General features: G+C 43.5%; 1 protein-coding gene across 1 annotated transcript in view; it reads right to left on the reverse strand.

The window, feature by feature from the left end:
• Positions 1–20,952, reverse strand: part of PAPPA (pappalysin 1) — a 174,752-nt gene that overhangs the window by 121,732 nt on the left and 32,068 nt on the right. Inside the window, exon 3 of the mRNA XM_021551415.3 lies at positions 1,032–1,177. Coding sequence (XP_021407090.2) covers positions 1,032–1,177 — 146 coding nt within the window. The remainder of the gene's footprint in view (positions 1–1,031; positions 1,178–20,952) is intronic.

The raw sequence follows: 20,952 nt of genomic DNA on the forward strand, positions 1-20,952 counted from the left end.
CATTTTTGGGGTATTTTTGACCTTGGAAAAGCCCCTCTGACTGATGGCTATTCCATACAGCTCAGCTTCTGTTGTATGTTTTAGGATAATAAACTCTGCTTGTTCTCCTCATGTAGGTTTATAGTCACCATATCTTTTTTATTTAGCTCAATGTGGGGTTGGGTAATATAAAAACTGGCTGAAACAGTCTATCACAAAGATTTAACTTGGCTGAAATCGGACTTCACTTCCAGCCTAGGAAGGTCTGGATGAGCTGGTGAAATATCTGGAAAACCTATGTGAACTCCTGCTCAGAGGAGATGATCAGACCAGGTTTGCATCTCAAGGAGGTTTGTGAAGTTAGGAGAAGCTCATACTGACTCAGTCAGTGTCTTCTGAACCTTCTGAGGCTCCTCTGACATTCTGCAGGGAGCGCAGGCCCAGTGGCACTGCAGGTGGCAGTGAGTCATCTGGGAGGCTGCAGAGCTTTGTCTGGATCCCCGGGTTCCAGCAGCAGCCTGGTTATGAAACACGCCGGGCAATCTGCAGGGTGGTGAACTCCTTCCAGTTCCACTCAAGTGAACATTAGAAATACAATCCCTCGGCTGTTTGCTCTTTTGCACATTGGTAGAGAAAAATAGCAGCAGATTTTAGCTACAGTCTGTCAGCTAATTGAACACTTGCTAATGAACTAAGGATGAGAATGTAACAGGCTAAGGTTAAAGATTCACCTCTGTGTCATCCCCTCACCTATCCCCCAATCCTCTACCAACTGCTCCCATGGGGTGAATTCCCTGCAAAGTAGCTTCACTGGAAAGGTGAAATACTTTCAGCTTGACATCATCTACAAATACCATAATATGCTTTGGGTTTATAACCTAATATTTTCCTGGTTGTGAGCCAGTATCTGGGAATCGTGAAATACTTTTTTTCCCCTGACTATATATTAGAGGAATGATAAGAAATCAGAATGGAGCTTAACGCATATTTGTCTTTCCTTCTTAGTGCCTCTAAAGAATGCTTTGCAAGGAAGAAACATCTTTATCACTCACCTAGATGCATCAAGGCTTCTTTGTCCCACGGCCAAGTTGCCACTCCAGCCAGTTCTTCCTCAGAGGAGTTGGCAAAAAAGATGTTGAGGTGTGTGGATCCATCCAGTTTGAGTATGTTCTTAAGTTCATTGACATCCAAGTATGCCCTGTAGAAAAAGAAAAACATTTTTTTTCCTAAGAGTGACACAAAAGCAACAGAGCACTGAAGAAGTGCTGCAATCCAGGCAAAGGTCTTATAATGCCCTGCATATCAATCACCTGAAATGTTTTAATAACCCACTCCCCAAAGTTTGATTACTTTGCATCCATGTAGTGAATCTCATCTAAAACATGAGACCATTGATTAACTAAGGCCACAAAATCCAAGGTAAATACATAAAGCTGTCCACATTCTCAAGATAAGTATAGGAATCTATTTATTATGAATGTAATTAACCAAGTATTATGGTCAGTAAATCTTTTTACACCAGCAGTTAGCTTGCACATTTCCTCTAAGCTGTTTGTTGTTGTTACCTCTAATTTTCCTTCACAATAACAAGTTTCACATCCTCAGACTGGCACCACAACTAACACCAGCTCACAGAGGCACTCCTTTAGCACCAGTGGCAGTCACTGGTGAAACCCATGTGGCCTAACCCTGACATCCCATAGCTGGTTGGGAATTGCTGTTCCCAAAACACAAAGTTGTGCCAAGTGGTTTCCTCGCACAAGCTCTCCCTAGGAGTGGTACCATACCATGATATAAACTCCTAAGGCTACCCAGGTCCTCCCAGGATGAGCAGCATTTCTCTTGGCTTTTGAGATGCCTGGAAATCGCCAGAGAAATCTGTCTGCAGGCAAGCTAAGATAATCCCTTAAGCTTGATGGATGTTGGGGGTACTTTTGCTCCTTTAAAAGAGTAAATTTTCTAATACTGGAATATAGGAGCACATACCATGGTGCCACATTGCTTTGCACTGGACCAACTCACAGTAAAGCTGGAGAAAACAAAATGTAATATTAAACCCACTGGTTCTCTGTTTTCAGCTCACACTGCCTTTTGATATGAACTGTTGTGACAAGAGAAAAGCTAGAAGGGGGATATCTTGTAATATGTTCACTTGACAGGTGGAGACCCTAGAGAGAGGGATCACACTGAGCCAAGCTTGGTTCAAAGGCTGTAAGGAACAGACACCACCACGGTCTTGAGCAGACTGATTCCTGCTTTCTGGAGTCCCCCTTTGTGAGTGCACGGATGTGTAAGGCTCACATAGCTCTCCCAAGCCACACACCCCCACAAGATCTGAGAAGGGTTCCCTGCATACTTTGCAAGGCTTTTGCTCCCAGAAGGGTAAAGAAAAAATGGGGGAGCTGGCTCAGCACCAAGATCTTTCTGTCCTTCCCTGGAGGACTCCCAAATGGAAAACACATTCATATTTCCACAATAGCTTCCCCTGCCACTTGCTGAAGTCATTGACTCCAAAATAGATCATGGCTGGGTGTCCCCAGGCCCTGGCTGACTCATGGAGGAAGATGTGTTCTTTGGGGACACCAGTGGAAGGGGATGTTTCCATTCCATAGAGTGTTTATCTTCCAATCAAATGGGGATGACATCCTGAAGGACAGGTCAGCTCTGTGACCCTTTACACATTTCTCATCTCTCCAGTGTTCTCAACACATCAATGGAAAATACGCAGACCTTCCCCTTAGCTCCTCGAGCTTGTCTTGCCTGGATCGGCACAATGCTCTGAGGCCCTGCTCCATCTACTCCCAGGATCTGCTTTGTGCCTTAGAAAACATCTTTTCCAAGCATGGGCTCCTACTTAGACACATCCATGAGCTTGAAAGTACATGTGAGAACTGATGTGCACTTCCAAATGTTCTCAGTGTCAGAGCATTGGGGGAATGTGTGACAGGGGTTGCGACCACAGGGAGGGGACAGTGTGTGCCTGCACCTATGGCAGCATCCCTGACAGTGAGCAAAAGTGTAAGAGAGAGCGTGGGAGTGATGTGGTGCTTCGTGCAAGAGAGAGGGGCAGGAACAGAAGCACCCAGTGTGATTAGAACAATGTTTATGTGTTTGTATCGCCACAGGAAGGAAGGTCCTGCTGCCTGGACTGACGGCGCTGCTGGCTCTGGATGTGGATGCTTTATGCACATGCAAATCCCTGTAGGAGTAACCATAATCCAACTCCCCTCCTGAGATCACCATTTTTATCCTTCCTCTTCCCTCATGGTTTCAAATAATCTAAACTAATATTTCTTTATTCTCAGCTGTCTCTTTGCTTGTCGTTTACACAATCCAATCCCCATTTATCTCTCAGTGCATGGCCACAGTTGCTCTTTCTCTTCCATACAGCCAACATCCAGGGCTACGTGGATTATTACTGCAGAAAAAACATCCAGAACAGACAGCATTTAACTAATTGGCCAGTGTGGCAATGCTTCACTGAGACTGGACTCATGCCTCGTGTAAATCCACCCTACTAAGTTCTTTGGACTTGTGTTTCTGATATTTCTCTGACCACTTTTCTAGCCAGTGGAAGGCTGTGAGTGAGCAGAATGTATTCAGTGGTGTAAGAACAGAATGCCAAGGGGGTTTGAAGCAAAGGATCTGCCCGGGTTTAGGTGTAAGTAGATCATGCTTGGAAGGCAATAAATGCAGACTCCATCATCGAAGCAGCCAGCAACCCCCAGCACGTAAACGTGCCCAAGCCCTGAGTTCAGGCAGAGCCCTGGGAAGTGTGTGAGTGTGTGTGTGTGTGCCTGTGTGAGCGTGCAGGAGCAGAGATGTGAGTGTGGCAGTGAGGGCTTGGACACTGCACACACGTGAGGCAGACAGGAGAATGTGAGGAACCAGTGTGTGCGTGTGTAAGAGATAAAAACACGAGCTGGAATTCCTTCCTCTCCTTCCTCCCCATGTTTCTAATAACCTCCCATCCCTATCCATCATCACCACATTCCTACACTCAAGGAGGCATAAATTAACTACTTTTGCAGTTCGTGTCCAACTCCGTAGCCGCAGGCAGCAGACCCAACAGTTACCAGGTCAAAACAGCTTTCAGTTATTGCTTTGGACTAGGCTGACTCCCCCCTGCTTCCTTATCAGCCCAGACTATCTGACCCAGAGCAATCTGTGAGCGCTGCTTACACTTCTCAAGGTTATGTGGGTCCCCTGACAGAGGACATTATGTCTGTCACATGGGCTCGTGCCAGAGAGAGCCAAAGAGCCCAGCCTTTCCAGCACTGCCAAACTCGCATTTCAAAGACATGAGTGCAGTCTTGGAAAGGGATCAAAGCTTTTCCAACTGTCATTAGAATATTTCCTTTATGCATCTCTCTGTTGAGTGCCAGCAACATATTTTATAAAATTCATTGGCTCGAGATGGTACCTCCAATATAAACCTGAATGGGGGAACTGTCAGGGCAAGTCTATGTGGAAAACAAAACAAAACCCAAAGCACAACAAAACACGTGTAATTCCTGTAATGGAAAAAACATATGATGTTGTGAGCATGCCTTGCTGGAGAAAGCCTAATGAGCCTATTAGTGCATCATAAAAGGTCTCCTTTGCTGGAATCTGTTTTAGACATCCAAGTTCTATGGGCTGTTTAAGGCCATTTGGGACTCCAAATCATATCAGGCAATGCTCACATTCCCACCCAGATCTTTTCATCGACTTATTTGTTCAGTGCATAGTTTTTGTTTTCTTTTCCCCTCTGCTGCAGTGCAAGGAGCCCTCTGAAGCTGTTCTGTGCAGCAGCTCACCGTTATCCAGTGAACCCCAGCCCTCAGCCAGGGATATGGATCCCATGCAGTGCTCCAGTTTCAGACTAATGGAGTTTTTAGCTCACCCAGCAGTGTCTCTCGGCGGTCCTACCCATCACACAGCCCATCCCATCAGTCACCCAGCCATTATCCTCGTGCCTGTCTCATCTGTCAAACCCATTTCCTGTCCATTTGGGCTGTGGCTCATCCCCAGGTGATGAGGTGAAGCCCTTGGCCACCAGCCCCACCTGCCTGTGGGAGCCACTGCGAGGAGCTCCCTTTGCTGGACCTTCCTTCCACATCCAAACCCAGCCACAAGCCTTGTGCTGAGCCACACATTTGGCAATGGCTCTTAAACTCAGCTGATATCAGGTTTAATCATATTCAATCTGGTTTTGGTGACTAGAATTGAGCAGCTTTGTTGGGGCTTGGCAACATTTTCTCCTTTTCTTTTCTTCTAAGTCAGAAAGTGGTTTCCCCAAATTTCCCTGATGTGGCTGGGCTGCAGCTTCTTGTACTCCTGGTTGTTTTTGCAAGGAACACAGAGTCTTAGAGACCTTATTGTTAGGGAATTTCCTACTGTTTGCTCCCAGTTATTCTCTATTTTTCTTTGTTTTGGTTTGGTTTGGTTTTTTCCTTCAAAGACAAGTTTTACTTTGCAGCAAGAAAACAAACAGAGTACTTAAGAGATTATTTGTAAAATCCCATCCAAACACAGAGTAAGAACTTTGCTATCTGCTCACTATGGAGTATGGTCTGCAACTGCCTGGGGAGTTTGTTAGGAACAGAAGACACTACATTTCATCCTTAAAAAAAACCCAACCAAAAACCAACAGCACTTCCTGAACCGGGAAGCCAGCCTCAAAATAGCTCAGTTTTCAATATTAACATACAGTGTCCTATCCTTTACCTACTGGGCTCAGCACACAGCAGGACAGGATAAATCTGCTGGAATCACTCTTCTTCCCAAGACTCCTCAGAAATGTCAGCCCAGCCTAAACCACGGTGCGTGGTTTAGACAGAGAGAAAGCTTTTCTTTGGACAGCCCTGGAACACTCTCCATCAGCCTGTGGCAGATCTTGGTGTGATTCCCCACATGGTGTGGCTGACAGGTCTCGGTGGTGTTCCCTGTGTCCCTCCAGGTCTCATCCTGCTCCAGGATTCAGGGGACATGCTGGAACTCAAAATGTCCCTCAGACATTTTTGGAGGTTCTGTGTCCAGGTCAGAAGCATTTGAGACCCTGGCAGGCAGCTGGAAACAGCTGTGATTTTGGGTTTGATCCATGGAACGATTTACCAACCTTGCAGGAAGAACAAGAAGTCACAAAAGTTTAGATATTAGAGTAGAAGTAGTTACAAAGTAAAGGGAAGAAATTTTTAGTGCTGTACAGGGGGGTTTTAACACCTGTACGGTGCGGGGGGGGTTGGTTTTGTACATGGGGGTCAGAAGTTTTAAGATGGAGGGATTTTGGCTGGTCCTGTTCCTCCTCTTTCTCCTTCCTTACCTCCATGTTCTTGGTGATGTTGGCACTCACAGATTGGTTTAGAGTAGAAAATCCCCATTTAATATAAGTAAAAGGCATTGGGGAAAACTGTAACCATGTAACACGTAATGTACCATATAAAAGATAGAAAAACACCATTTAGTATAGGTAATAGGCACTGGGAAAAACTGTAACCATGTCACACGTAATGTCCCATATAAAAGACAGCAGCAGCCCTGGTGGGGAGAGAAGAAGCAGTCGGGGTCAGAGAGGATGTCAGGGTGTGTGTGTGCCTCTGCCTGAGCTGGGAGCAAACCACAGCAGCCCCAGAAGAAAATCTTTTAGTTAACTTGCAATAAACTGCCTTGAGACTGAGCAACAGAGACTGCTGAGCCTTTCTTTGGAAGCTCGGGGTGGAGGAGAGACCTTTCCACCACATGGAGCCACCCCCGACCCAGGGTGGTCATCAACAGGGGAGCAGAAGTGACCACAGCAGTGGGTGTGTGGACAGGCACCCAGCACGTGGCTGTCCTGGTTGTCCAACCCACACTGAGTGCCCAAGGTTTCAGGGTACAGCGTACACCTGGAGATTCTCAATATCTGCAGTGAAAAACAAGAACAGTTTTGAGATAAAGGATTTTCTTCCTGAAGATAGTGGCAAGAGCCATGACTGTAACAGCACTGAAAGCTGACCTTGAAATGGGGCCATTTGGCAGATGTGCACAGCTGTAATTTATCTTTTCCTCTTGTGATTTCTCAGTCCTGGGTGGTTAGACAGCTAACTGTCCTTTTGAAGAGGCAGTGTTGATGCCAGTGTGAGAGGGGCCTTTGCCCTCTGTCGTAGAGTCACAGAAAAGTGAGTCTGGAAAGGATGTCCAGAGACCACAGCTGCCAGCCCTTCCCCCCTAAGCTAAGGCATCTTCCTGTGTCACCAAGTAAATTTTTATTTAGCTCACTTAAAGCCACACATGACAGGGACTATGTCAGTGTCCCAGTAACCTGCAGCCCTTGTTTCAAGTCCTTTATGGTCAGAAAGGTTTGGTTTTTTTTTTCTCTAAAGGTCAGCCTAAATATTTTTTGCTCTATTAGAGGAGTATTTGTGCCATTCAACCACTGACAGGGAGATTGGATTCCCTTCTGCTTTACCAAACCTATTACTTATTTGAAAGCCTGCTATATCTCCTGTACATCATTTCATTTTTAGGCTAAAACCATCTTATTTCCTCAGCCTTTCTCACTGCTTTTAAGACCTCTGCTTGTTTCTGATGCTCTTATCTGTACTCTCCACATCTCTCCCAAAGGCAGGTCATCAAAAGGGAGCACAGCCCTCAAGCTGAGAGTTTATCAGTGCCATGTAACTGCTGCATTTGTCCTGTCTGTCACCTCCAACCCGACACAAAGACACAGGAGAGATTTCAGACCTCCAAATATTTCTAACTTCTTCTTCTTTTTTTTTTTTTTTTTTTAACCTGAAGTGTTGCAGGTCTATTAAAAACCTGTATAAAAAAAGATCTACAAACTCTCTTTAGCAGTGGACGTGCAATAAAATTTGTGTCTGACCTGATGTTACAGATTTGCTTTTGCTGGCAAATTCAATTTGCTCCTCATTTCAGATAGATTGCCATAAATCATGTGCAGCAGGAAGCGTGCCTCATCTACACTGAGTTTGGTGCTAATTTAAGACAGTGGTGTAAGTGTAGTAAAAATCACGATAATTTATTGATAAAGGTATAAATCTTTCAGTGACTGGGACAGAGCCTGGAACAGAGCAGAACCAGAATACTACAAGTGAGAGGCTTCAGGTCCCGGTTTAGATCCAGATCACTGCCTGTGTGCACACTGAAATCCAAGTGTGTAACTGTAATTCCAGCCACATCCAACCCAGGCAGTCGCTAGGTCATGTCCACAAGCATAAATTGCAAAGCACTGTCAGCACATGCAGGCTTGGCAGCTCTGAAAGAATTTCGGTTTATCTGCTGTAGCAAAATGTCCTCTGCAGGCCCCAAAATCTGATCTTCCGTTACAAGAGAGGAGAAATGTTTTGGCAAAAAAATATAATAACGATAAGGATCCAAGAAAAGCCACTTAGGATAATTGTTCAAATGTAAATCCAGCTCCTTGGGTAGGTTTGTAGCCCCTGCTGAACTCTGTGTCACTGTGGCATTGTTAATGCATTCAGGTGAGCCTGCTAAACCTGGACATGGGGTTTTTCATCACTGACAGGTTTTACAGTTAAGACTGACCCACAAGCAGAAAATAATGCAAAATAAAAGCCAACGTGGCTATAAAACTCTGGATGTTCATTAATCCCAGATTTCCCTTTTCCAAACTGAAATAATTCTACCACTAGGTTAGTGACTCAGGCTTTACTCACCCGATTAAACAAATATGTTAAAAATTATAGAGGGAAAACAATAATTTTACTATACAAAATATGGGAGTCTGAGAGCATCTCCTTGCTTGAAAGTAGACAATTTTTATAACTGTCCAGTTATCAGTTTAACCTCATTTGCTTTGAAATCCAGGCTTTCCAGCAGGACAGTCCTAGAAATACACAAATTTCTACTGTAACAATAAATTTATGGGACTAAGAGGAAAAAAAACCCACCTGATACATAAAGGAAATTATTTTCTGTTAAGTTCTAAAATCAGTATTATCATCTTAGAACACTAAGGGTGCATCCCTGCCCAGACCTCTCTGACCTCAGAAAAGACTTTCAATAAATGGCACAGCTTTATTTCATGTAATCACTTAACTCCTGGAGGTTGTTAATGCAGGATCTACTTAACAGGCTGAACCACAGCAACAGGCTGGAATAAATTTGGTGCCTGGACTACTCCAGACTTTGTGCTGGGTCCTCTCTTGGTTTGTTCATGTGAGCCTGTACTCTGAGCCAGCCTCTGCTCTCACTGGGCTGCACACAAATATCAGCACTGATTGTGATGTATTTGCTCCAGTGTAAATCTAGAGTTAGAGCAAAATTTGATTCTCAAAATGCAGTTTCAGGTTCAAATCCAAAATCTCAAAGGAAACATCAGTTGAAATGACCAATTTTTGCCCAATTTCTGGCCAAGGCAACATGCTTTTTAAAGGAGGGAGGCGGGTTTCCTTAGATCTCCACACGGATTCTCTCAAAGGTTTGTAAATCCTTGCCAAATCCTTCACAAACCTGGGCTCAGATTCAGAAATACAGTGAAAACAGATTTTTTTTCTCTCTTTTTTTTCCCCCCCGGCACCTCTGCTGCTGGTTCTGGCCAGGATAAGAAAGAGCAGAGGCTAAGGGAAAAAGATGATGCAAAAATTTTCAAATGTCTAACATGTTCTGTCTGAGCTCTGGGCAAAAACTTGGGATGGCTGTTCATGTATACAACATTATATGTTCCTTTTCTCTCTTTATCTTTCCAGGCCTTACTACCCAGTTCTTACACCCCACCTTTAGATAACCTTTATGTAGGTTTAGAAAGAGTTGCAGTGCTGCAGAGCATAAATATCTCATCACTGAGCCTTCTGCTTTTGCAGGGTACACGTCCAAGAGTGGAGCAACTTTTGAGTTCCCTCAAGCAGCAAGAACTGAAAAGCCCCATTTCCTTGCATGACCATAACAAATTATTAAGCTACAAAGAGCTCTATAATATACTACAGAAAATAACCAACTGCACAGAACTAGGAAAAGATACTCTGGCTGGCCAACTTGCAGGGAGAAAAAAAATAAAAAACAAAGGGAAAACCTTGGCAGAGAGAATTGTGATCTTACTGTACAATTAACTTCTGAGACAGTGAGTAGGATTAAAGGATGGAACATTTCATTTAAAACAGCAAAGCATTATGAAGCATATATGCACATTTCACAGGCCTTTGAAATCAGCAACACTGGCAGGTTTATTTGTTTTGATTGTCTCTTTTTCTTTCTTTTACAACTTTGGGATTTTTTTCTCTTCTTTTCAAGACTAGAGCCAAATGACCCATGAGAAATGTACTGTAATTTGCCTCTTATCTATCCCTCATCTCCATCTGATATTCCCTCTGCCCTGGTTACCCTGATGTTTTTCCAGACTCTCCAGCCTGAACCATTGTAACAAGGAGAAAAGTCAAACCATAAAGAGAGAAATAGCATAAGGATATTTTCAGGAACCTGTTCTGTTAAAACAGATTTCCTTTGCCACTTCATGAAAGCCTCTTTTGGCTGCAGCCAACCTCATTCACGTACACAGGAGAATTTAAACCCATAGAGGAAGGTGTATAAATTTCAGACTAGTTTAACTCTCAGTTGTGCTGCTTGGCACTTGCACACTGTTTCCCCTCTGGGCCTCAGAAAGCTTCCTAAACATGAAGAGAGAAATTCCATTCTGGTCAAAGCCCTGACACCAGCCCTGCACTGCTCCAAGCCCCATCCACCCGCTGAAGTGATGCTGAAGCAAGACAAAACCCCTTGTGCTGGGCCTCCCCTCAAGAAATTTTACCATGAGTGAAGAAGTCATGAAATAGGCAAACAGAATATTTTTCCTTGTCTTCTGAATGGGAAAACTGACAGCAAGGATTAGCTCCTCTATCCCTTGAGCCTGCATTCTCTGATAATATGGATCATCTTTCTTTTAAATAAATGGTGTCCTGTGTTGCAGATACTTGAAGTTTTCTGCTGGTGGCCACTAATCATATTTTATGAGCCTTCACTCATCTTTTACAATTTTTGGCTTGTATTTTACAATCTCCAAAACACTCCTGAAGGTCTGGTGCTCCACTGATGGAACATCAGTACTCCCTAAAATGAGCTGGTCCTTCCCAAATCTCTCAATTTCACCATTCCTGAAGACAAAGCAGCACATTATCTTCATAAACAGATTCTTGTGGTACCAGGCTCTGCTTTCAATGAGGGAGCAGCCACTGTTTTAATATTTGGCATTTACCACCTCTCAACTCAAAGCTTTCAAGAACAACCAACATATATGGGCAAACACTGCAAAACAGCTCAAGTAAGGGACATCTTGGTTTCAATAAACCTGATTTTTAAATGAAAACACCAGAATATATCAGGAATGCAGCCTGGCATAACTCCCTTGAACAAGGGCGAGAGTTAGGTAGAACCTCTGTAATTTAGACATCTAGAGGAAACTTGTGACTTTAAGACAGAATTTTCTTTAACTATGAGACTAACTCAGAGCAACTTCTATATTAACATTTTCAAAACATTTCTAATACTAGAGCTCAGCTCAAGCCTGCCTTCCTCATCTCCATCCTGGAGATCACATTTTCAGCCTGGCCAAACATCTGCCTTGCTGGTGGGACCCATGGGAGCCACAGTTGGAGTCACTTTGGTTTGGCACTTCTGGAACAGTTGGAGTGACTTTGGTTTGACACTTACGGAACACTGGGAAATTCTCTGTGTCCCCTCTGTAGAGTCCAGGAAAGCATGGAATTGCCGCATGGACACAGCCTTGTCCTGGGCTCCTGCTCCCTGTGCCCTCTGCCCTTGCAGTAGCAGCCTTTTGTGGGTGGAATGGCTCAGGATCCTGGGCAAGCTCTGTGGGTCACGTAAGTGGGAATATTTGGGATTTTTAGGGAGCAGCACACAGGTCTGGGTTGGGAGCACTGTGCCCATGGGGTGCTCGCAGTGCAATTACTGCTCCTGCAGGAGGGGACACGTGGCACTGTCCCTGCCAGTCCTGCTGGCACTTTAAGGGGCTGCTCCTTCAGCATCTTCCCTAATTACCACACAGCATAAAATGCAGGGTGAAAAAAGAACAAGATCAAATTCTTTGCTCCTTTCATCGTACTTTTTGACACTAATCCTCCCTGCACATAAACCCCGTGCCACAAAGGGAGATATACATTGAGATTGGAATGAAGAGCGACTTGGAATCAGGCCGACATCAACATAAAAAATAAAATAAAATCACATAAAATCACAAAGGACCTAGCATGTTTATTGCAGATCCCTCTGGAGTTGATGGGCCAAAATAACCACTCCAAATATGCAGCTTGCAAAACATCCCTTTTGCTTTGGAGATGCCGCTTCTTTTTTGTTTTCATTTTTACAACTCATGGACTTCCAAATCTCCTTTCTCAACCTCCTGTCAGGATTGTGCATGAAGCGGGTCCTGCTGCAGTGGGAAGACCATCAATGGTTAGGGTAATCCTAATCTTCCTTTGTTGTGAGAACAAAATGAAAATCTGATTCAAATGAGACTGTCTGAAATTTCCTCTTATTCCATCTTATGCAGAAAAGTGTAGGAGACACCCGAGTGAGATCACAAAGAACATGGTCTTGTGATGGAAACCTCAATTCAAGGAAACCAAGTGTCCTGCAAGAGAAGCCTCACATTTTCAAGGTTAAGAAGACTTTTTTTATCTCTGTCACAACAAAGGAATTATAGTTCTCTCCATTTCTAGGGAGTTTTTTTCAGGGGATATTGATGGATCATAACAATAAATCTTTATCTTCAACTGTGAAGCCTTGAGCACACTTTTTAAGGAAAAGAAAAAATTGAATAGTCAGATGCAAAGGACCACTAAATATTATGAGATTTACAAAAGCTGGTTACTCTTGTTCTTTTCCAGCCATGACGAGATTACAAGGAAATAGAAAATGTCAGTCGCTGAAACTGAAATTTTACATGAGAACATTTAGCTTTGAAGTTCCCAGAATCCACAGTCAATTGCCAGGTGATCTGGCAGAAACAACAACACACCTGCAGTGAAAATAGTTCAGAGTTGCACAAAGAAAATATTGCGGACAGTGTATTTCCTAAAGCCAACTATTTTTTTTTTTCCCAATTTCTACTCTTGCTCTCTAGGAAAACAGAAAGAAATGAATAAAAGAGCAGGCGAGAGATGTAGTAGATCATACCTTTGTCAAGGAGACTGCTGGGAAGCAAAACATGCCAACAGCGTCTGTAACAGACACCACAAACATAATGAACTCCTTGACATTGAATTCCTGCCCCTCATTTCTCTCTGCTGAGCCCGAGACAAGACACAGGAGGAAAGATGTAAATGAGCCTTTCCCAAACACTCAAGAACTTTCAGAATTTCTGTTCTTTAAACTTGTGCAGGACCCACAGCTCCTGCACAGATCCCTGATGTGCATTTGTTCTTCCCAGAGTGGATCGTTCCTGAACTGGAGGAAGTAGCCAGCAGAAAATGAGCAGTGGGCAGCAGCCTGAGCCAGAGCCCAGGTCAGGAGCTGGATGGAAGGACGTTTGGATTTCCTCACATATGGATCTGCTAACGTGCGTACCAGAAAACAGGCACTATCAGCCCAAAACACAAGGCTGATTGTGAGCGTTCCCTGGGGGACACATTTCCCAAGACCCTGCTAAATTGGACTGGCAGCTTATGAAACACACAGCTCTGATCCAGCATGTAACTGTAAACTATAGGAAATCATACCCATATATTTGGCCTTCAGACACGAGTGCAGAAATTGCCTGTTTTGGCACCACAAGCCTGTGGATTCACATGAATCAAACCCAGACCTCTTGCAGAGATCTGTTCTCCACTGCCAAATGATAGCACATGAGGGGGAAAACTCTAATTTTCCTTTATGGCAAATTTCTTGAGCAACTCTTTCCCTGATCATGCCTGCTATGGACAGGCCATGCAGTTTAATTTCCCCATAAATTTGCGCTGTATTTTCTCATCATCAGCTTTTACTCTGGTTTGCTCCTGTAATTTATTGATGTGTCACTAACCACTTCTACAGCACTTAAGATCTCAATGGCTACAAAACCAGCTCTGCAAAGGGTCCAGCAAAAGCTGCAGATTGCAATTTTTGTCCCTGCACATAGACCCCAAAGTACACAAACCCATACTCACAAAGCCTTTGTTAGCATGAGATGTCTTGCACCTCCCTGTCATAGGCAGAGGGGAACTGTTATGAATTCCTTCACTTCCACAACTCTGTGCCAGCCCAAGCACTTTGCAAAACCTGACATCCTGCCTTATTCAGTTGTGCGGAAGAGTAAGCATCCTGCAAGCACTATTGGACTATCTCCTCATGGTGGTTTTATAAATCAAAAACTAGAAATTCTTCAAGTATTTTTCCCAGAAGGATATAAAAAGAACTTTGTGTTTGATCAAGATGAGAAAAGTTGAAGGTTTGAGCCTGAATTAAGACATAATCACAGAGTCAATTAAGTTGAAAAAGACCTCTGAGGTTTTTAAGTCCAACCTATGACCAAACACCACCTTGTCAACTACACTGTGGCCCTAAATTCCACCTTCAGACTTTCCTTAAACACCTCAAGGCACAGTGACTCCATCATCTCCCTGGGCAGCTCATTCCAGTGTCTAATCACCCTTTATAAATAGGACATTTTATAGCACAAACACAAGAATAAATCTATCCCCAAAAGTAAATCTGTCAGAAGAATAGTGAGTGTATGAGGAGGCAGCCAGGAACTTGCAGCCCTTTTCTGAATCAAATTGGATGCAGGGAGGGAAATCAAACAGCACAGATTTCTCCAGGCAAACTGGGAGAAACACTCTGATGTGTCTGAAGGAAGTATTTTACTCTGTGCTTGGAAGTTTATCATGACCGATCAATTCTGGAGGAATTAGTGACCGTGTTCTGGGTTTTGGCACTGACACAGTCGTGGTAAAAATGCTGGAGGCGAAAGGGAAGTGATTTTTATAATGCTGTGAACTGTTGCCATCAATCCTTACCCAGAACATTTCTCCTGCTTACTCCAGTGCAGCTCTGTTCCATAGGAGCTTTCCTTGCAGCTATCACCCTTTGTCTCAGGAAGGCTCCCAGCCTCTCCTGTTCTCTGGATGGGGAGATTGAAGCCAAAGAACAAGGTCTTTGGGAGTTCAATCTTTCTGTGGACTTCAAATAGCTTGGGATATGCAGCTTAGTCCAGGCAGACAGAACATCCATTTGGAACAACATTATGTACTTAAAAATAGGAAATGTGGGATGATTGTTAAGAACACAGCATGATGGCGGAGCCTGATGTGAACTGTGAATGAATTTAGATTCCTGTTTTTGGGCTCTAAACTTGATGCTCTAAATCCTAGTGGAAGGATCTACCTTTTCCCAGCAATTATAAAGACTTTAAGATTTAATTCTCTCAATCATGTCTATACCTGCAGTGAACAGATGGCAGGAACTGTTCCCTAAGGAACTGAGAAACAACTACAAATAGCCAATGCTCATCCTCAGCTCTCAGTGCAGTAAGAGTGACACTTCACATTTTGGGAGGAATCAGCATGAAGGCAAAATAAAACCCCTTAACCAGAAATGCCAAGCCTAAACTTATTCAGGTGTTTTGAATAATATAAGTTCATGCAATTATGACTATTCCTCAGGCATGCCTGTGTTTGCCTCCAGATCCATTTTCAGGGATTGAGGACAGGAATAGTGCATCATCAAGCTCATGGGAAACAGGAGATCACAGAAAAATGTTGTTTTGTAATTGCTCTCAGCCAGTTGTGCAAACCTAAGCAGTTCAGATAGTTTGGAAATATTTCCATTCTCTCTGACACTCACGTGAATCAAACTAAACTCTGGTTGTTCTGGTGTCTACCCACATTCTCTAAATGAGTGTAGCACTCTTTATTTACTTGAAATTTGTCGCCAGTTAATCTCTCCCTGACTCTTTTTCAATTAAAAAAATCAAATTAAGTAATTAAGGAAACACAAAGCAACTTAAAGCAAAGTTTTTCAAAGTGTAAAGGGGATTTTGATACCCACACTCTCCCAACAGTCAGTGGATCTTTTCTTGGCCTGAGAATAGAAATCCCCATTGTGCCTTTGGAAGGTGCACAGAAATGTGCAGATGATTATAGTGATGGGTCTATTAATTGATATCATCTGGATTTTATGATATTTAATCAATGTCTCAGTTCTGACTTCAAAAGCAGCTTTAATTGTCTCACTCCCCTCTGCTCAATGCTCCCAAACCTGTTGTCTTTGATACACAAATATAATTTGTGTCTGACAGGGTGACTGGTCTCATTACACTGTATCATGGAAATTAGAAATGAATCAATAAACAGATAGGCAAACTCCTGACCAGCTCCTTCCATCCACACAATGTGGAATTCTTCACATTTTATCTCTAATCCTATGTATGATCAAAATGAAATGTCTCCAAGGTCAGGAATGCATCTGCTTCCTTTTGGTATTTAATCACATCTCAGAAAAGCTGATATTTCATGTCTGTGTGTCTTATCTTCATCCTCTGTACACTTTTTGCTGTTTAATGCTGAAGAAATAATTCAGATATGTTTCATGTGATGGGGCAGATCCTTAATGGAGGAGAAATGCTGGCATGGCCCGAAGTTACAGATTAAATCCCCTACTTGGCATATTCATTTTTACTGCATCTTCCAGCAAAATTTCAACATGGAATTTTCCTGAAATAAATCCCACAGGTTTCCCTCTTCCCCTCCACACCACACTGCGTAGCTCTGTGTTTTGGTAAATCTCATCTATTAATAGTTGCCCTCTGTGGCTATAAAAAAATACCTCAGTAGTCAAAAGGCAGCCCTTGCCTGGGAGCAGCTGTGGATGCCTGAACACACGCAGGACCCGGCATCACAGAGCAAAGCCCTTTCTTGGCTCCGTGTCAGAGCAAACCGATTAAATATGGCCATGGAAAGCTCATGGAAAAGGAGCCCCTTCCCTGCAAGAGGGAGAGAGAGGCTGGCTCCAGCACTAGGCTGGAGAACATCAGGGTATTTCCATTTTCTCACTGACATTTTCTTTTTCCTTTTTTAACTCAGCAAACCCCCTCCCGTGTCTTCCTCACTTCACCCTTCTGCCAAGTCCCAATAAAATCCTGCACTTAAAGAAATAGGACAAAGACGTCATTGCAGCGAGTAGCAAAGGTTGCAGGGTAAATTTTAAGGTCTAGTCTACCTTTTTTTTTTGTTTGATTGATTTAACTGATTAAAGCATTTCTGCTCTTCCTGTGCTTTCAGCAGCATCCTGGGTAACTCAGGGGAAATTCAAACCAACCAGCTGTGATCTGTATTACAAAGTCGAGGCTGGAAATACAACACAAGGATGTTGATGGGGCCATACTGGAGAGGGTGAAGGGAGAGGAATATCGTCTCCTGCTGAAGTGACAAAGTGCTTTTATGTGTTGGAATGAGAAATACTCAGCTTAGCAAAAGATACAGGGAATTGCTCCTCCTCTCGAGCTGCAGGGTACCAGTCCCAGCATGGAGCTGCTGGTGGGTGACAAAGGACCCGACTCCCTGTGGCAGCACTTGTCCCCATATTTCAACTTGAATTTTCATTTGCAAGAACTAAAGTTCTTGAAAATACTCAAGAATTTCTGAATTTCAGGGTTATCCATGCAAAATGTACAATGCTGCAGTGGGAGAAAAAAAGGGAAGGGAAGGGAAGGGAAGGGAAGGGAAGGGAAGGGAAGGGAAGGGAAGGGAAGGGAAGGGAAGGGAAGGGAAGGGAAGGGAAGGGAAGGGAAGGGAAGGGAAGGGAAGGGAAGGGAAGGGAAGGGAAGGGAAGGGAAGGGAAGGGAAGGGAAGGGAAGGGAAGGGAAGGGAAGGGAAGGGAAGGGAAGGGAAGGGAAGGGAAGGGAAGGGAAGGGAAGGGAAGGGAAGGGAAGGGAAGGGAAGGGAAATCAGGCTGGGGGTTTCCACACTCCCAGCACACCTGGCCTGAGGCCGGAGGAACTCACAAGCCCAATGCCATATAAATTCAATACTTTGCCAATTTCCTGTAGATATCTCACTAGGATAAATTCTCCTTGCAAAGATGATGGGAGTGATTTGAAAAAACAAGAGAGTCTTGAGCTGGGAAAACTGACTGCCACAGCTTTTCAGTGAAGCCCACAATTTATTGACACAACAAGCTTATAGCATGAGAAGCAAATTTATTCTGTACTATCTACTGGCAATGTAGCTCCAGAGATACATTTTGAGGCAGCAAAAAGAATTTTATTCTCCAAAGCCTTGTAACTTTAGCCTGCTGAAGCTGTCCTCACACAAATCAGCGATGACACATCTTTTCAACATCTAGGGCCAAAATTATTTTTAAAAGCATTGCAGGTAATTGCCACTGCTCTCATTCCAAACCACTGCTGTTTCCACTCTTTTACCATCACTGATGTAACCAACAAGTGTCAACAGCAAACATGGGCTGCTTCTGCAAGGACTGAATTAATGGAAATAGTGCATTTCACAATAAGCAGCTCACCCCTATCAATGGTCATGGCCAGACCTTTAACTGCAATTTACAGGAGATGTTCTATATTTCCAAGGTTTCTTATATACTACACAAACATCTGGGTACTTTCTAAAATAATTGGTCTGCAAGGTGTGGATTTTATTGATCTTTTTCACTGGGGTGGACTGGCCACAAGAGTCTTTAAAACAATGGTAGAAAATAAAATTGCCGAAGCTGGTTCTCCTGAAGAATTTCAGAAAGATCAAATTAGGCCAAACACTCTAATTTTGGTTTCAGTGGGGGCCCTTTTTAGTAGGGGTCCTTCTAGCAGGGTCCCTCCTTTAAAAGAGAAAGGAAATTAAAAATGAAAAACAGCACTTGGGAGAAGTTAAGCATGTACTTCAAACTCACACATGCCAGGAAATTTAGAGTTAAAGGTGAAACTCCACCCTAAAGAGTTCCATATTGGAGATATTTCAGTGAACAAACGTAACATGTTCTGAAATACAAAGACCCAGTAGGGTGCACTAGGTATGGAGTTTCAGCCTTCACTCCAAATTTCCTGGCTTTTTGAGGGTTTATTAGAGTTTCATACCCCAAGCATTTAAGTACTCCAAGAAGTTTCCTCAGTGCAGCTCACCCTGATCCTTTTGGAAGCTGAGAGCAAGCACTCTGATGGTGTAGCCACCCATCCATTATTAATGAACCTGAAAAGAACTTCTTGCAAATTTATGGTAATTTGGAGTACTGAAATTACATGCAAACTAGGTAGTCTCAGTTGAGTTACCCTGATAAACTTCAAAATTGCAAATCTACTCTGAACCAAACAGAAGGACAGGATTTCATTGACCCCAGCAGAGCACATGCTCCTAATCTTCCTCCACAGTATGTGGGTCTTGGAACTCTGCTCCAGCTGCAATGGAGCAACCTCACAATTGCTTCTGACAGCAGTGGTTTGTATTCCTGGTCTGAACACTCTGCTGTGTTTTCGGGTGGGGATGTGTCCATCCTGCTCCTCAATGAAGCTGGCTCTAAGGGAGGAAACATGACAGTGGCTATCAGCATCATACTTTTTTACAGCACAGCTTTCATGATCATCTTGCAAATCTGGAAGGGGTTCCTGCATATCTCAGTAGCCCTGACAGGTCTGTTTGAGGCTCTGTGGCACTGCATCCCCTCAGAGCTCTATAGATATTATGATAAGCATCTCTCTGAAGCCTCTCCTTCCTTCTCAAATCACCCACAAACAAAGTTTTAGGAGTATATGATGATGCCAGTGGGTGTCTTGACCTACATCTAATGGAGAAGACATCACATAGAGTGTGAAATTGGCCTCACCAATCTGCACAAGTGTGTCTTCATGGTGGGCAGGTACAAAAGTGAAGAGACAGCTCCACACTGTCTTGATCCTGGGGTGTTTGTGTTTGAGGGACTTCAGTTTACTGCAGTTAATTCACTTCAGTTAGGAAAAGATAACCCAAGACATCCCCTCAGTTTCCCCAGCCCCCTGCAAAAAAAAAGCCCAACTGAAATATTGTTTTCCCCAGTCCAGCAATCCATGAGAGAGGCAAAGTCAAATGTGCCCTTTTTGTGGGTGCTGTAAATGGAATACAGTGGAGGTAGCTGCTCTGTATTTCCCCAAGGGGCAGCTATTTCTTGCAAGAATTGGGGTTAAATCAGAAAAGAATTCTGAGGGACAGAATGGGAATTGCAAATATAAGCGTTGCACCTGGTTAAGCTTGCCACAGAACTATACCTTGCATCTTTTTCAGTGTGAAAGGTGCATCCTCCTGAATTTACACAGGAGGTTCAGCTGATGTTAATTAAAACCACAAGGGTCACCCCACAACCAGAGCTGAAGAGAGGTTGTACACAAATGGCTATGGGAGAAAAACAAGGGGATTAAAACCTGAAAGAGGCCTGTTGGATATGATCAAACTGTGGGTCTGTGCGAGAGAGGGTACAATTTGAACTGATCAGCAAAGAGAATAAACCAGCTCCACCTCATTTACTTAACCAGAGGCTGGTAAGGTGCTGCTGGAAAGCATCCATGGGGCAGCTGATCCTAGAGGATGTGGTATTGCCCAGCAGCAAGGGGAAAATTTAATCCCTCTCCAATCTGCAGACTCTGCACTTGCAAATCTTCCACGTGAGGTTTCAGAGACAAACAGGTCTGCATCAGCACTGGGGGTATAATAATACTTTAATCTGTTGTCTCCCACAAGGATCTCCGAGAGTTTACTCCATAGATTTTTATAGGCCCCCTTCATCCCAAGCATCCTGCAGTTTGACCAGACAGTGATCTTTTTCCTTAATGGATAACATCCATGAAAGAAACCATGAGTTCTATGAGTCTTGGCGAAAAAATGTTTCTTGAAAAAAGCTGCTGGAAAAGTTGACTGTGGGTCAAGCTAAATTGAGCAAACTCCTACTGTTTCTAGGGTGTGGAATAGTATAGAAATAGTTTCTTTAGCACTGCAGTCCTGTCTGTATCAGAATTCAATACTAGACTTATAAATGTCAGTTGCAAGCATGGGAACAGATGCAACTCCTCCC

This window comes from Lonchura striata, chromosome 22, assembly GCF_046129695.1.
Source record: "Lonchura striata isolate bLonStr1 chromosome 22, bLonStr1.mat, whole genome shotgun sequence".
NCBI classification, from domain to species: Eukaryota; Metazoa; Chordata; class Aves; order Passeriformes; family Estrildidae; genus Lonchura; species Lonchura striata.